Source organism: Buceros rhinoceros, unplaced genomic scaffold (genome assembly GCF_000710305.1).
Source record: "Buceros rhinoceros silvestris isolate BGI_N320 unplaced genomic scaffold, ASM71030v1 scaffold4284, whole genome shotgun sequence".
Lineage (NCBI taxonomy): Eukaryota > Metazoa > Chordata > Aves > Bucerotiformes > Bucerotidae > Buceros > Buceros rhinoceros.
In genome coordinates this window covers 51,503-69,002 of record NW_010408703.1, presented here as the reverse complement: position 1 = coordinate 69,002, position 17,500 = coordinate 51,503, and the positions used below count along the sequence as shown (strand labels likewise).

At 36.7% G+C, this 17,500-nt stretch overlaps 1 protein-coding gene across 1 annotated transcript in view; it reads left to right on the top strand.

The window, feature by feature from the left end:
- The window catches only part of CNTLN (centlein, centrosomal protein), a gene marked incomplete at both ends in the record, with an annotated part of 114,803 nt that overhangs the window by 64,314 nt on the left and 32,989 nt on the right, over positions 1-17,500 (top strand). The window contains 2 exons of the mRNA XM_010134950.1: positions 10,618-10,678; positions 15,833-15,956. Of these exons, the coding sequence (XP_010133252.1) occupies positions 10,618-10,678; positions 15,833-15,956 (185 nt within the window). The remainder of the gene's footprint in view (positions 1-10,617; positions 10,679-15,832; positions 15,957-17,500) is intronic.

Here is a 17,500-nt window from a genome sequence, read left to right as displayed (position 1 = left end):
ACTGGTTTTGGTACTGCGCAGTTAGTGTTAGCATAGTTTTGTGCTGAGGAAGTTGAGGGAAAGCAGGGGTAAGACGTAAGGCTGTGTTACTTGTTCTGAAGCTCTTAGATATCCATTTCCTTTATACATGCTCTCTTTTCCTGATTCAGGAAAGTCATGCAGAAGTATGGTGGAGCATAGCTGTATTTTCTCCATTTTGTTTGGTACTGTTTGTGATGACTGACAGCAGCGTTGAAAGGGTGACATTGGATTTCATTCCTTAAGGATGGTGTGGATGGTTGTCCTAATGGTACAGCTTTGTGGCAAAGATAGTGCTTACGCTTCATCTTGATTAATGCAGAAAACATCAGCTGTGTCTTACTTTAAAAAGACATGTAAGCATAAGAGGAGTGAGAGGTCAGCTCAGATATGCTGAAATAAATACTTCCTGGAGTAAAACATAATTAAACATCTGAATAAAAATCTGAATTTTTTTAGAATATAGGTTTTGCATGTTGTGTTTCAGCATGAAAAAATTAAGTATCTTTTGTGATAAAATAGCATATGATATAAACTGATTTTGCCTAGTGAAAGAAGAATCCATTATTATCGTAAGCTAGACTTCATAATACAGGCAGAATCTAACCTAAGATGCTTCAACCTGGGAGAGAGGTACTCAACGTGTAGATGAGATAGACTGTGAAGAGGGTCAACATTATGTGTACACTGAGATGATTGTCTTGTGGGTATTTTAGTTTTAGACATATGGTTCAAAATAGACTTTAGGAAGTGAATATTCATGGAACTCTTTGAGATGAATTACTATTTCAGTTTGTGAGATCAAAGATCCACGATGTTAATTCTGAGACACAAGGTATGGGAGAATATGTTGCTGCCTTTTAGCGTGTAACTTCTTTTTGTTTTTCCGAATTGCATATTTTCTTCTTTCCTATGAAACTGAGCTATATGCTTCTTACAGAGCTTGGATGTTGGATGTTTTATGAAGTCTTGAAAAACAAGATTGTGCTTTTTTTCTGATTGTGTTAGGAATTTTTTAATCAGAGCTCCCTTATAGTCCAAAATATTTACCATTTTGGCCTTGCTGATAGTAGTGTTTCTCTTAGTTCTTAGATTACAAGTAAGAGTTCAAAGAGTTCAGATGTAAAGCTAGAAAGTGAAAAACCAAGAAAAGGTTGCATTTCTTTCCAAGGATCTGATGAAATTGCAGTTCTTTCTTCATGCATAAATCTTGGAACTCTGGGTTCTTCATAGAGTCATATTTTGTACAGAATAAATTGAGGTTCTCATAATAGCCAAATCTTTTCACTAAATAATTTGGGTTTGGTGATTTTTTTGCTCTTAACCAAGGATACCTGGAACATAGAAGTGTAGTAATATAAAGTTAAATAGACATGAATCTGAAACAAAAGACCAGAGAGAGGAATTTCAATCATCTTTCTGTCTTTGGAAGATCTTTTTCAAATCTAAAAAATTCATGTTTAAAAATTCTCTTGATATTTGAGTAAACAAATTCCTCTAGGGTAGGAAATTCATCAAATAGTGAAGGATATGTTAAATTTAACAGAAAATGGTACACAGCTCTTCTTAAACTGGAGGCAATTGATAAGCAAAGCTTCAGTATTTAAATGCCATCATCAGGTTACATTAGTGTTCTTAGAATTTCTTGAACTCAAGAAACTTCACGTGCATCCTTTTAAAAATGGAATAGATTTTGAGAATATCATCATTGTTATCATCATGGCTTGGCTTTGCAAACGAAGATTTGGGAAGGGTTTTCCCCACGCTTACTGCAAGTGCGCTGATGGTTGCTACAGGGCTTTGCAAACGTGAGTAAACCCTTCCGGCCTGCGCAGTGGATTTTTTAGGTAAGACACAGCGTGCGTGGAACTGGCCCCACCCTTTACACCTGAGGTTCATCTGCCAGGGCCTAGCGAGCTTGGACGGTGACAGCGAAGTCCTCAGGTCATAGGTTTGGTTAGAGTATCCTTCTCTGAGATGATGGATGCCTTACAAGGCTAAACGAGCTCCATCTGCCCGGGTTTGGGTTAGAGTTGTCCTTCTCCCAGGATGGCTGCCCGAAGGCTAGTGAGCCCATCCTGCCCGCGGACACACTTTGTCTGACCCTTCAGCTGAGACCTGTCTGGCCTGGGAGACCCCACCGGAGGCACATACCACCACCAGCACAGCTCTCAACCTCACAAGGGCACGCAAGCTCCTTCCGCACAGCAAGGGGGTGCCCGTGAAAGAGTGAGGATATCATAGACCCAAATTATATAGCAAGATCGGATCTGCTGATTATTTTGAGGGTAAAAAGAAGCATTTTGTAGTTATAAGTCAAGATCTAAGACTGGTTTTGTTTGGTTTAGTTTTCTGAGGAGTATGTATCTGTATGCATATGCACAAAGATTGCTGTAAAAGTTTTATTAGGAACTGTGCCTTTACAGTATTTTTGATTTGAAATATTTATCACTGCATAGTAATTTCTAGAGATCTCCTTGTGGAGAGAAAAAGAGCAGAGGGGGAAGAAAAAGCCAAAATGAAGAATACTGTTCATATATTGGTCCTATTAAAGTTAATATTAGGACTTGACTGACAGAGAGGAACAATGTTTTAATACTTGCTCACTTAATTCTGTGACTCTTAAAAGGATTTTCATTTCAAACTACTCTGTATTTCCTTTTTGAAAGAAATTAAATAGTAGTGGTACAATAAGAAGTTAGTTGGTAGGTAAATTTGTGTAATTCTCGTGGTTTAAAAGACAGCAACATTTAACAACTGGAGACTTTAAAGTAACAGTAATATGAATTTGAAAGATTTCAAGAGTGAAGGTTTTTAGTGAAGAGTGAAGTTACACGTAGGCGTCTTTTTTTTTTACATGCAGATGAGAAATCAGTAAAATGGGACAAGTTGGTAGGTGTATTTCTTAATCAGACTAAATTTCGAGTAAAAAAAGAAGTAATTATGTAACTGAAGTATAACTATGTTTCCCCTATCTACTGCCACTATTTCTGTCTTCTAGGTTTTGTTGGATTTTTTTTTTTTTTCTTATTTTTAGAGTGCTAAGGTTTTGGTCAAATGAAGAAAAAAGTCCAGTTGTCTTGTAAATATTCTTTTCAGTCCATGGCTTGTTTATTCATTTTTCTATTTTCCTTTTTTTCCCCTCTGTGTAGAGTTTTTGTTCTAGTTATAAACTGGCCTTTGCTGATCGTAGGTGAAAATTACATCTGCTTGCAACTACATATGGCCTAAATTATGCAAAATGAGCAACAGAAACCATTTGAAGAACAGTCAGCAAAAGCATGGGCAACTTGTACTCTCTGACAACTTTCCTGTGCTTCTTTGGTGTATGAGCAGTTGCACCTTTTCTGAAATAAACTCTTGGTATTTCTAATTTGGAATTTATTTGTAGAAAGTGTGAATTTACATGTCATAAAAAGTATCATATTCTGCATATAAAGAAATAAACTGGCTATGCTTATTGATCTGTTTCTGTCAAATGCTAAGCTTATTAGTGTGTTTGCTTGATTGATTTTAAGCAACTTTGAACCATCTTGTTTCTTGATTGGCATGAATTTGGACTTCTGGTTTGCTTAACCTTTTTACACTGCCTTCTCTGATATTTTATCAGTATACCAGACTTGTTTTGTTTGGGACATACCAGTATTGAGATACCAATTGAGATAATAGGAACAAGTGATAACTGTACCAAGTTCTTTCCTTTCTACTGAAATGAGTATTTGTCTTAAAAATGTGATCATTGCACACTTGCAAGGAAGGCAGGTTGTCAGAACTTCACTAATTAGAGGAAGTAGGTGTAAAATACTACTTTTGGTCAGCCTCGAGAAAGTTGTCTTCTGGATCAAGCTTTACTGATTGGAGATTTTTCTGTTTCCTTAGCTGCTCATCATTGCTGTCAGAACACCACTGGCAATAGGGGTTTCATGAATTTGCCTTAATCAGTGCAATACAACGTCAGCTGGGTCAGTTCAAGCCACTTGCATTGACTTTGTAAACTAACCTGCCCTTTTATTTGTGCAGTTGATTACAGAGAGGGATTGCACCATCTTTTCTTTCAGCAATAGTGCTGGGGTGCTAACCTCTAGGTGCCTGAATGCATTGACCATCTGGGAATTATATTATCTTTGTCTAACACAGCTGTTGCAAGGTAAATGGCTTTCCCAGCTTAAAGCACGGTGGAGGAGGTTTGAACTAAAACATTTCACTTTGTGATTGCCATAGAGCGCCTCAGCAGACACAGTTGCTAATGCTAAACTGGCAATGTTTTGCCTTGTGGTTATAATGTAGTGGGATGTGATCACAGGCAGTTAATGAAAACTCAACTGACAAGGAGTAATTTATCAAGCCATAGTAACTTGACCATGCTTCATCATGTGTACTGTACACATGATGCCTGTATTGGACATCAGGGATATATGACTTAGAGATAGCTGGTACCAATGAAAATGTGTTTTGGTCCGAACAAGTTTTGTAAGGGATCCAAAGTGAGCGATGTGCATCAGTGTTGTTTTGTGTCAAGGAATTGTTGTGAACAGAGAGATAGCTGGAAGGGGTCCTGGAGTTCAGTGGCTTCAGGAAATGACATAACTGCCTTGAGTAACACCAATCTAGAATTACCATCTCTTTTTTCTGTATGTCTTCAGCTTGACCGCAAGATTTGTGCTGTCTGAGTTTATGGACATAGTGGATACATGTTGTAGATTTACATTAAAGAGCTACTTATCTGAGGCAGTAATTAACGAAGAATATCTTTATTGACAGAATATGCAGTTAAAGATTTTGGTTTTTTTTTAAATGTTTGACAGGCCACTGGTAATTACCAACTTGAAATTCCACCAGAAACAAGTCTCTGAGATAAAATGTTTTCTCAGCAAATTTTGATAGCATGTGAGATACAAAATACCATAGTAGAATAAGTTGCTGCAGAAAAAACATCTGTATAAAACAATGATTGCTAAGCCTGTAAATTTGGATTAGGAAAATAGGGTGGTACTGGTGTGAAAATGCTTGTTTAACACTTTGGGATCTGGTTTTGATTATGGATTCATGAATCATTTACAAAACCAGCATTATTTACAGCTCTCACAGGTTTCTGTAATATCGCTAATGTAGTGTTTCACTTGGCACTTTTTTCTAAACGCTTTCTTACGCTTCCGATTTTTTCTTACTAATGTATATATCTGTACTGTCATTTTCTAGGTGTTTCAACAGCCTTATTTAAGAGAGCTAGAGTATCTCACTACTATGCAAAAATCTGAAATTGAGCTTGTCCAGGAAAAACTGAAAAAAGTGAGTCTTAACCTAGCAGAGCATAATTTGTACATTACAGATACTTTGGAAAGCAACAATATAAGGACTGGAAGAAAACATGAGGTAGGGTAGTTTTATTGTCTTCTATATTTGTGTCTAAGTCAGGATAGTAATGCAAAACATTTTTGCTCAAGGGTCCAGATAATAATTTTAATATCTGTTGATGCTACTTATAATTCTGGAAGCTTGTTTGAATGGTTCTTGTGTTATCTGCCAAAGACTTGTTAAAATAGCTGTTGGGAGTAGAAGGTTTTACCTTATTAAATACTGGATAAGGGAATTTTAATTAAATGAAATATTTGAAGGATAAATTCTTTGTAGGTTTGTTTAAATGAATATTTATCATTTGTTTTGTGATGTTTATCAGAATGACCATGTTCACCTGGAGGGAAAATGAGAAAAATATAAATGGTTATTATTATCATTTTATAAATGAAAAAAAATGTGCTTTTTTTCCCCAAATTTCTTTTTTTTTAAAGTATGATGTATTTTTTCTAAGAAGAATGAGATCAACGTCCTTTTGAAGTTTATTCTTCTGACTTTTTATTACTCTGTGTAGTACTGGACTGCCTCGTTTATCATTACTAGCTGTTAAATTTAGGCCCCAGGTAACAGTAACAGCTATAAGCTATAGCTAATGAAATAGATCTGTAAATAATTCTGTGGCTTAAATGGATTTATTAAATCAGCTGAAGTTATAATGTTTTTCAATGTGTTCAGTTTCTTCCTCATCTAATTTTTTTTTTAATTGTGAACGTATACACTATAGGAAACTCGGAAGAGATTTCTGTACCAAGGAAGCAAATAGGAACGTGCTTCTGTGTGATAGAAATAGTATACAAGGGCAGACTATCATATCATATTCTGCTTCCTTAGAAATCTCCTGGTTTTTCACATTGGTATCTCATAACAGAATCACAGAATCATCTAGTTGGAAGACACCTTTAAGATCATTGAGTCCAACTGTTCAGCCTGCACTGTCAGGTTCCCTAAACCATGTTCCTCAACACCACATCCACATGTCTTCTAAACACCTTCAGGGACTGGGACTCCACCACTTCCCTGGGCAACCTGTTCCAATGCTTAATGACTCTCTCTGTAAAGAAATTCTTCCTAATATCTAACCTAAATTTCCCTTGATGCAACTTCCCTTTCATCCTGCCATTCGTAACATGGAAGAAGAGACTGACCCCCACCCAGCTCCCCACAGTGTCCTTTCAGGTAGTTGTAGAGAGCGATGAGGTCTCCCCTAGCCTCCTCTTCTCCAGACTAAACAATCCCAGTTCCCTCAGCTGCTCCTCATGAGATAGGTTCTCTAAACCCTTCACCAGCTTTGTTGCCCTTTTCTGAACCTGCTCCAGCACCTCAACATCCTTCTTGAAGTGAGGGGCCCAAAACTGGACACAGTATTCAAGGTGTGGTCTCACCAGTGCTGAGTAGAGGGGGTCAATCACTTTCCTCTTCCTGCTGGCCGCACTATTTCTGATACAAGCCAGGATGCCATTAGCTTTCTTGGCCACCTGGGCACACTGCTGGCTCATATTCGACCAGCTGTCGACCAACATTCCCAGGTCCTTCTCTACTGTGCAGCTCTCCAGCCACTCCTCCCCAAGCCTGTAACACTGCAGAGGGTTGTTGTGGCCCAAGTGCAGGACACGGCACTTGGTCTTGTTGAATTTCATACAAGTGGCCTCACCCCATCGATCCAGCCTGTCCAGATCCCTCTGTAGAGCCTCCCGACCTTCAGGCAGATCAACACTAGCTCCCAACTTGGTGTCATCTGCGAACTTACCGAGGGTGCACTCGATCCCCTCATCCAGATCATTGATAAAGATGTTGAAGAGAACAGGCCCCAAGACTGAGCCCTGAGGAACACCATTGGTGACCGTCCGCCAGCTGGAGCGAACTCCATTCCCTACCACTCTGGGCCTGGCCATCCAGCCAGTTTTTTATGCAGTGAAGTGTCCACCCATCCAGGCCACAGGCAGCCGCTTTCTGCAGAAGAATGTGATGAGAAACTTATTAAAGTCCAGATAAACAACATCCACAGCTCTCCCCTCAACCACTAAATGGGTCACCTTGTCATGGAAGGAGATCAGGTTGGTAAAAACAGGACCTGCCCTTCAGAAATCCATGTTGACTGGGCCTTAACGTTTCCTTTGAAAACTGTATGGCTTGTTCTTTCTCAATATCTTGCACTGTATGCTATTTTTGAGAAAAGCATATTTTAGAACATCTGTTTAGTAGTATGTGGTGGCGCTTCTATGAAAATGTGTTTACAAAAAGACAAACTGCTGCGCAGGCAGTTTAGAGTGAAGAATAGAAGGTGAGATACAGCCCTGCAAACACCAAGGTCAGAGAAAGAGGAGATGGAGAAGGTTCTCCAGTTGCTGGAGCAGGTATTTCCCTGCAGCCCACGGACAGGACTGCCATGGAGCACAAGTCCACACTACAGCTTTTGGAGAAGCCCGCACAAGAGCAGATGGATATTCCCTCATAGAAACTGTGGTATGTGGAGAGGAGTCCATGCTGGAACAGGTTCTTCCAAAAGGAACTGTGGTCCATGGAGGACCCACTCTGGAACAGGTTTATCCCACACTGGAGCAGAGGACAAGTCTGAGGAGGACAGAGTGGCAGTGAGGAAAGTGTGATCGAGAAGAGCTGTTATGGACTGATTGTAACCCCCATTTCCCAACTCCCTTCACTGCTCAGGAGGAGGTAAAGGAGCCAGGAGTGAAGGACTGAAGTTGCCTTGGAAGCAGGGTGGGGAGAAGGTTTTGGTTTAATATTTTCTTTTATTTCTTACTACTCAAATCTATTTTGTCAATAACTTAAGTTAATTTTTCCAAAGTTGTGTCTGCACGTGATTGTGAATGGTAAGCAATCTCCGTTTCTTTGTCTCAGCCCATGAGCGTTTTCACCCTATTTGCTCTCTGCCCTGGTGAGGAGGGAGAGAGAGCAAGCGGTTGGGTGGGTATTAAATCACCACAATGGCATTTCTTGTTTCCTTAGAATAATCTGAGAGAGCTGTGTTTGTCATTAAGTGATCACCATGTCATGAGTAAAGCAGTCACACTTCCTTGAATAAATACAAATTTTGAAATTATATTCTAGAGAATCTTTTCGTGTTTTGATATGTAGACCCTTGTTCAGCTTCAACAGTATTTCTCTGATAAAAAAGTTAACTGTGTACTGTCTTCAGTGCTGTATCCTGGCAATGATCTGTTCTGTGTGTGCACCAAATTTCTCAAAGACACTTCAGTAAGATTTCTGATTCCCTTTTATTACCCTCACCCCTCGTCTTTTGGGGTTTTTTTTACTTTTTTTTTCTTCTTTTTTTTTTACTTTTTTTCTTTTTTGTAATTTGTTTTGAGACTCCATCCAACCAACACAAAACTTGTTGGATTCAAGAACATGATTATTTCCACCTTCATCCCATAGTGTCTTTGATGGTGCAGATGGGTAACAGAAGGTTGTTTAGAAAAGAAACATCCTTTATTTTTCAGCTTACTGTGCCTCCAGTAACAGTTACTGTGTGTCACATCCACTTACCAGCTATTTCTTTACATTAAACCTTTTGTAACCAAGTTTCATATCTATTAATATTACAAAACCTGTTTATTTGTTTTTCTGCTGTTTGGCTTAGTCTTTTTTAAACATTTTTCAGATCATTTGATGAAAAATCTCTTGTTGTTACCCTTTACTAACTTGGATTAACATTCTTTACACAGAAAACTGCACTTTTTCTTTCTCCTAAACATGTAGGAAATGTTCTAAACATTACAATTTTATTATATATTTTATACTAGTATGTTTAATTTTACTGTTGAATTAGATTTAAAATTACGTTCTTAAACCCGGCAGCAGCAGCAGCAAAGTTTGCAGTTGTGAGAAGGGTATTACAAATGTCCTCTACCAAACTGCAACAGCCCCAGGCGATCAACAGAGTATTTTACTACACAGTCTTTTCTGTCTTGGTAGGAAAATTAAACTGTTTGCCTTCTTAGCAAAGACTGCCTTCAAACTACCTATGTGCATCTGTAAAGCCCAGACCCAGTTCCTTCTTTCTAGTATGATCACTAGACAGCTAAAAATGTATTCAAGCAATAGAATGTTTTTTAAGGCACGTCACCAATCCCACCTGTTCTCACAGGGAATGATTTCCTTGTCCATGAACAGTTAGAATTTTTCAACATTTTTTTCCACGAGAGCACAAACCCAGGTAGCTATATATAAAGTCTTAGGGGTTTTTTCTTTCCTTTTGGAAACCCAAGTGTTTTAAAGTGAAAGTGTGTTAATAGAGTGTCTTGTAAACATTTAATACTGGACAGTAATGGTCAAAATAAAAACTGCCAGTTGCTAATTAAGATTCTCTTTAAGATTAATTTAATGGAATAGTGAAACTGTTGAAATGTATGGTATTCAAGAAGCCTTTATCCTGAATTACTTTTATTGTGTATCAGTTATTTTACGCTGAAAATGGCAGCGTGCAACAACAATAATCACAATTAATCTTAAGTTTTTGTTTGACTTTATGTATTTGTGTAATAGCTTTTTACTTTATCAGTATTAATGTGCTAGCATTTTTCTGTCCTTAACAAAGTTATTCAGAAAATCAGAAAGTCTAATTTGATGAGGTCTTTTTTTCTTTGCCATAAGGACATATGACATAGAATGAACAAGAAAGCTGCCCAGTTTAAGTGTTACTTTCACATATTCTTTCTCCAGATTGCTATATGAAGCTGTACATAATATAAACACATATTCTTGTCTCTAGTTAGTCACATTATAGTTAATGACCATATGGTCATTATGGTATAAGATCTACTGTCTGTTGTATTTATATTCCTCAAGCATATTGTTCCTTCAACTTCACAGTGTGTTAAACTATTTCAAAGGGAAAAAAATCCTTTCCCTCTTGTTTCTGGTTGTCCTATCAAGTGTAACCTTGGACCCTTATAGAGCAATTAGACCAGCCTCTATCCCCTCCTTTGTAATGAGGTTTCTTGCATTTCTGAGTCTATAACCCTTTAGTCTTCCCTAATGGGACATCATTATTCTGAAAGAAACAATGTAAATGTAAATGAATATTCTCATTAACGAGTCACAGAGAAACCTTTAGTGGTAGCGCTGTGGTAATTCTGCTTGTTATTTCTCTGGTATTCCGTGCAGATTTTTTTTTTTTATAATTCATTATTAGTATTCAAAATTACTTCTTCTTTAATTCTGCATGTCTTTCATAATCTGGTGTTCCAACTAGTTCAACCATGTCCTTGTTTTATTCTCCAGGAACCACCTGTGAAACGTTCAAGGTCTCTGTCCCCAAAGAGCTCTTTTAGAGAGTCAGAGGAGCTAAGGAAGCTTAAAACAGCTGAAAGGAGAATTGAAAACTTGGAGAAGACACTACAGTTAAAGGTGAACATTAAAAAAATAAAGATAAAAAAACCCCTTTTAGCTATAAGCTTTCATAGATAAAGCTATACCAAAATAAACAGACATTTTAAAAATGCAAAATGCACGTATGATTATGGACTGTAAGTGTGTTAGCATAAGAGAGCACTCTCCATTAGTTTGCCTTTTCCCTTTACTGCTAGGAATCTTGTGTTGGTACTCCTGCAGTCCTGTGGAAGCCTGATCAAGCTGTCATCAATGGTTGCGCTTGTTAAATATGTTTTAAAAATTTATGGAGGGTACATATTCTAAGAAATTAGTATATTCATAGAGAAATAAAATGAAGCAGAAAGTACAAAGAATTTTTTTTTCATACAGTGAAGTAAATATTTTAAAATGCTGAAATCAATTGCTTGGAGCAGATTTAGCTTTTGTGCTTTTAGAATTTATGTGTCAGGAGTTGTTCTAACAAATGCGGTAAAAACAAACCCCAACATGCCCCCTCCTCAACCTTTGATAGAAAAGCTTGATTGAGTTTGTATTACAATTTCACTTTTTGTCCCCGTTTTATAGATTTTTGTTGGTTTGGGTTTTTTACTTCAAAAATAGTGCCTTTTGAATGACCTCTTGGTTACAATTTGCACTTCAGAATGCAACACCCAAACCCTGAGCCGTATTTTCTTAAATACTTAAAATTTGCACTCTTTTTCATTTTAATTTTCCTTCATTTTCTTTTCCTTTTCCTTCATTTTCAATTCCGTTTTCCTTATTCTTTTTTTGTTTTCTTCGTTGCTTATGTTTGTTCGGAGGTCTGGAATTTGAAAGATATTTTCAGTATATGTAGCCTAAAGCAGAAATGGTTATATTGAACATGCTGTGAGAATTGTCAGGTAAGTGGAAAAACTTTGGGAGCCCTCCAAACTATAGTCCTGAGTTCCTGCTTCGTGCTAAAAGACACTTATATGTAATAAGTCAATTTTAGAAAAAATATGAATGGCATTACATTTTAGCACAAATGTAGATGTTCATCACCCTGTATACTTGAGAGAGTTTAATAGAGCATCTTAACACATGTGGAGTATATGAACAGAAGATAGAATTTAGACTTCAATATAGTCTTACAGGCTGTCTCACTCCTTATTCCTGGGTTTTAGAGGATTAGTTTTCTTATGTTTTTGCTCTCTGTTGAGAAAGCTAAGACATGTCCTACCAGCTTTACCTGGGAACTGGCTTTCGGCAGGCCTCCTGTTATAGGCCTGACAAGACACTGGTGCTACAGATTATTCTGGCACTGTGGACTGCAGCTGCTCCACCCTTGGCAGCAAAGCTTACACATGCAGTGTGTGTGGTGGTTGTTTTAAACTGTAGAGAATTCCACATTTCTTTGTGTTTTATTTTGGAAAGAGGAGTGAAAACGAATGATTTTCTAACCAGATACAGAAGAGAAAGGACTGTTAGTCTCTCTGCATGACCTCATAACGTAATTTTTACTGATCACCATACTGCTATTGTCCTTTCTTCTGTTTCAACTTAAAGCATAATTTACCAAACTGCGCAACTTTGTTATATTGCGAGTGTGGAATCTCTGTTTGTCACAGCTCTTAATCCATGAGGTCGTTAGGGGCTAGGTCTTATTGCTCCCCTTGAAACTGAGTGTATGAACTCCTGTCATTTTCTCAAGGAAACCTATTGGTTTATTTTGCAGAATGCCTTAGCTGATTGAAAAGAAGCTGTAGAGGCCCAGGTCAACTTATTAAACACCTCTGTGGCAGTGCGTTCAGAATTCAGTGAAGCTGTTGCCAGCATGACAGTGAACTCAGCTGTCATAACATTAACATGGGAATAATTCTATTGATTTTGTATGATTTCTTTATATTAGCCTCTTCTCAGACATTGCTTCCAACAAAAAGTAACGCATGCGATCAACATTTTCGAAACTGTCACTTGCATTATTGCTTCCTCAAGCAAAGTGTTGACTATGTGATATACTTGAAATATACTTGCTCAGAAATATGCTTGCTCTATCAATAAACGTACTGATGATGCATATCCTGAAGATGAAATTGTGACTTTATTCATCAGTCCTTCTGAAAAAATGGTAACAGTTAAAAACAAAAGATGCACAGCTTTATGGGCTTTTCAAGAATAAAAATATTTGATGCCCCAGTCAGTGCTATAAAGAAAAAGGAAAGGGCAAGGTCCCATTCATAGGATTTTCCACTTCTCAGCTGACTCATTCTGGCTAAGGAAGTTGGCTCTACTGTCTTTATTGCAAATATAAGTAGGGTAATCATGTAAATTCAAAGTGTCTGTAGTTTTGATGCAAAATCGGCTTCATTTCTGCACTCCAGGACATACTAAAAAGTAGCAGAACATGCCTGTTGCACCCTTGTTTAGGGAAGAGTATTTCAAAGTAAATATTAGTATTTAGTGGATTTTGAATAACAATCTACTGTTAGTCCTTAAGAAGTGGCTGGGATTTTGATTACCGAGAGTTAAATATTTGAAACGAGCAAATCATATGTTTTCTTCTTTCATATAATGTTTCTAGGACCATGTTCCCTGGCACAGTCTAGAGGAGCCTTTAAGGTGAAAGTTTTCAAAAGCAATAGAAGATCTTCTCTTTGAATTTTCTCATCCTTTTGTTTAAAGGTCTAAATTTTGGAGAGAATTAAAGCTGGAATATGTCAATCAGTCTTTAAAGCCATCTTAATACTTTTTTTTATGTGAGCAAGGGCAAACTGTTATGATTAGCTTAGGTTTCATATATAGTCCCATTCTGTGTTCAGATGCTGAAAATAATATTATGGTTTTTCCACATAACTACTTCTGGAAAAAAGTAGTTTTTGTAATGGTCAGATTCCTCACTTCTTGTCAATTTAGGAAGAGTGGTCAAATTGAATTACTATGGGGTTTTTAATCAATTTCAGTTCAATTTTTACTGTAATTGAAGTTTTTACAGGTCAATTTCAGTAAAATTTTGAAGTAGTGATTAGAATCTTGTGGCCTGTCTGAACTGCCTGCAAATAACAAAGTTACTTTTTTCACAGGCAGTTGAGTTCTTCCTCCTGCCGATTGGGCTTTGTCCTTTTGTCTTCCATTATTGCATGGGAAGTTCTATCAAATGACATTGTAGAGCTGGAGAATAACCTGCAGATCCAGCACTGCTAGAGATGGATGTTCTGTCTCATTTCTGTCACTATGCAGAAAACTATATACGATACAGGTATTGAAATTAATGAGAAATTATTGCAAAAAAAACCCCATAGTTCAGAGAGAAATGGAACTAAGATGATAGAAATTACAGTATAAATTTAAAGTTCTGAAGTGCTTAATAATTCAAAAAAAGAGAGAGGTTAGTTAATTGTATAGTTCCTATTTCTGCAAGAGCAGAGCAACTGGTAAGGGAGGGAAGGGAATAATGGTAACAGAATAGATAGTGGAACAGGTAAGCAATAATGAAAAATGTAGATTCATAAATAGGAAAGACCAAATTCTATGCTTGGTTGCACCTCTGAAAGGGCACTAATAAACTTCTGAGTATTTATACTGAAGAGATTATTTTCCAGTACCTTACCAGACTTTATCAGTTTTCACCAGCAATACTAAAAAATCTCAAAACAGTGATTTCATGAACTTGTCTTGAAAACACAGCATCTATAATTGAATTCTTGCAAAAAAATTCTGTTCTAGTTTCAACCAAAGCTTGGTAATAGTCTCTGTGTCCTTTGTCATAAATCTATCTTGCTATTTGTGTGATTGGTTTTTATGCCATTTTAGTGTTTATATAAGCCACTTAAAAACATTCAAAGTACTTTTTAAGCAATTCTAAATTTATAAATTTATCAGTTTTAGAGGTAGTTTCAGGAAAAAAAACCTTGGGGAAATATTCAATGGTAAGGTCACTTTGGTACCTGTTTCTATTCCTGAAGCTGCTTTTTGTGTTGCCTGAGTCAACATTTTCATAAAACTTCTGGATTTTTATATATAATACTATATATATATACACACATATATATAATGTACGTGTCATAAAAGCTGGGCTCCATTTTAGAAGCCAGGCTCAGTCTAGGTACTTTGTAGTTAGCCCTACTGTAGAAATCCTTGCCATGTTTTTATGTTTTTATTATTGCTTGCAGCTTTGGCTATTGGTGTATCTTTATTTATTGGCTAATGCTGAAAAGACCTCCTTGCGTATAAGCAGCAAACACATGCAAATGAAGTATTGTGATTTACTTAGAGATTAAGGAACACGTTCTGTAGTTGCTTTACTAGCAGAACTCCCCCTGAACTGGAAACGAAGCACTGAAGGCAGATTTTACTACGGGATAATGCCTAGTGAATTCTTTACTGCTGTATGCCAGAATCTGACTTACTTTATACTGGGGAATGTCTGTTTCTTAATATTCAGTTTTTTCAGAGCACAGTATTGTCACTTACGAAAATCTGCTTTTAAACTTGCATGACATTATCCTGTAATGTAAATCAAGTTGTGTCTCACCGTTATGTATAAAGGTAGTATATGAGGGTTTTATGTGGTTTTGATTATATAAAAGCTGTTGCAAAATTTGTTTTTACTTTTTGTTACTTAACTAGAGGACACAGTCTGAGTCTTGTGAGTTTATATATGTATTTATAGATAAATTAGTATTTGAGGAAATCCTGAAGACGTTTAAAATTAGGAGGATTTATATGGACTTCTGTGTAGCCAATGTTTCTCTAGAAAATATGTAGATTAATTTAGCTGGAAGTTAGAAAAAAAAGTATTTTGGAGGAAAAGGCAGTACTTACAATCCTTTTTCAGTCTATGTATTTTTAGGTGTATTGGGCCAATGCATTCACAAGAGAAAAACTGGCAGTAGTAGTAAATTTTTTAAAACTTTCTTGGTAACATGAAAATGATATTTAAGAAGTAAGTTTTGCCAGATTAGAAAAATTTGCCAAAGTAGCAAAAGAAAAATTTGACTTTACTAGTTGTGATTCCTGTTTTTGCTATGTGGGTATCCGAGTCTCTTAATAAGAGCCTCAGAATAAACAGAACTTTTGTTTCATGTGACCTGTGTGATATCCTCTTACATTTTGCCCTCTTTATCTTGTGTTTCTGGTGCTACACAGACTCAAGAAACTGATGCGCTAAGAGCAGCCTATGAAGAAAGCAAAGAGAGGCTGCAGATGTTACAGACCAACTACAGCGCACTAAAAGAGCAATTAAAGCAGTGGGAAGAAGGCGATAGCAGGTAAGTTACGTAGCTCATTAAAAACATTTCCCTTACACAATAAACCTGAAGAGAAGTATTACACAGGTATTCAAAAGAGAATTTAATTTCAAGGAAGAAGTTGCTATCTGGTGATGAAGACTTTATCCTCTGTTAAAGCAGAATACATGCATACCCCTAGATGAGAAAAATCACGGTTGAAACCAAGAGCAAAATATATTGAGTGACACCTTGACTTATTTTATTTAGGATCTTATTGTGAGCCTGAGTACTGGACGAAGGTCTGCTAGGGCTGGTTGGTTATGCTTGTCTAATTCTCCAGTCGATTAATTTGTTGGCTGTTGTGTGCTCTTAATTTTCTATAATAGAACAATTGCTATTTATGTTTCAAATAAGTTTTTAAAAATAATTTTATTCAATAAAAATAACAGCTTCTCTAACATTTAGTGATTCAAAATTACCTGATGCTAATCCTAAAATCCCCTTCTTAATAGCAGATGTGCATGAAAAGCAGAGTATTTTCATCCGTTAAATGATTATAAAATCAGTTATTTCTGATCATTCTACAAAAATGTTGCAGTAACATATCTTTGTTAATGGAAAGAAGAAAGACTCTACCACATCAAAATTTAAAGGTTCTGTATGTAATTCTCCCTTAAATTCTACATAAAACAGTGAAAATTTTATGCAGAAATGCTTTTTTTCTAAGTTCTTAGCAGAGAGTTAGAATTTTTGGAAACTGGACACATTTGGAGGTATGAAGACATCACTCCACTTGTCAGACACTGCTGAGGTACAGTTTTTCAGACCCTCGTTCAAGAAAGTCACTTGAGCAGGTGTTTTCGTGCTTGTGGCTTTAATAGGACTTCACTGTGCACCTACAATTTAGTAAACACATGTTGTTTACTGAAGCAGTTATTCTTGTAATCAGAGCAATATTGACTGATCGTGACACAAACTTTGTAACTCTCTCTGACCAGCAAGAGAGCTGCAAAGCTGGTAGCCATTTAGAGTCCAGGGTGATACAAAACCTTCTACTGTGAATGGTAAACTGTCCCTCATGTAGAAGTAATGCTTTGGCCTACCTGAGAAGATCTGCATTGCTTTGTAATACTGTGGCATTTACTTAAGAATGGTTTGTCTTTTAGAAAGAAGAAAAAAGTGTAGATGAAAATAACGGAAAGGTACAAATTTGCTACAGACATTGGTAGAACAGGAAGATTTTTCTGAAATATCAAAGCATAAATTAAGAATATATTTGTTTAAATTAGAATCAAAATGTATTGTTTATTTATGAAAAATATGGATAATTTTATCTTCTAGCTCACCATTTTAAATTCAACGCAAGTTGGAAATGACTGAAACCTACTGGATAATAGTTACTTTATGCAATCAAATGATTTAATTTGTGTGTAAAGCTAAGTAGGCATTCATGGTCCACTGAGAGGCCAAGCTGAAAAGATAGAAAAACTCAACTGGATAAAGAAAGCAAAATTAAACTTGATACACAGTGAAGCACTGAGCATTCTGTCTGATCATACAGGAAAAACAAAGGGGAAAAAAAG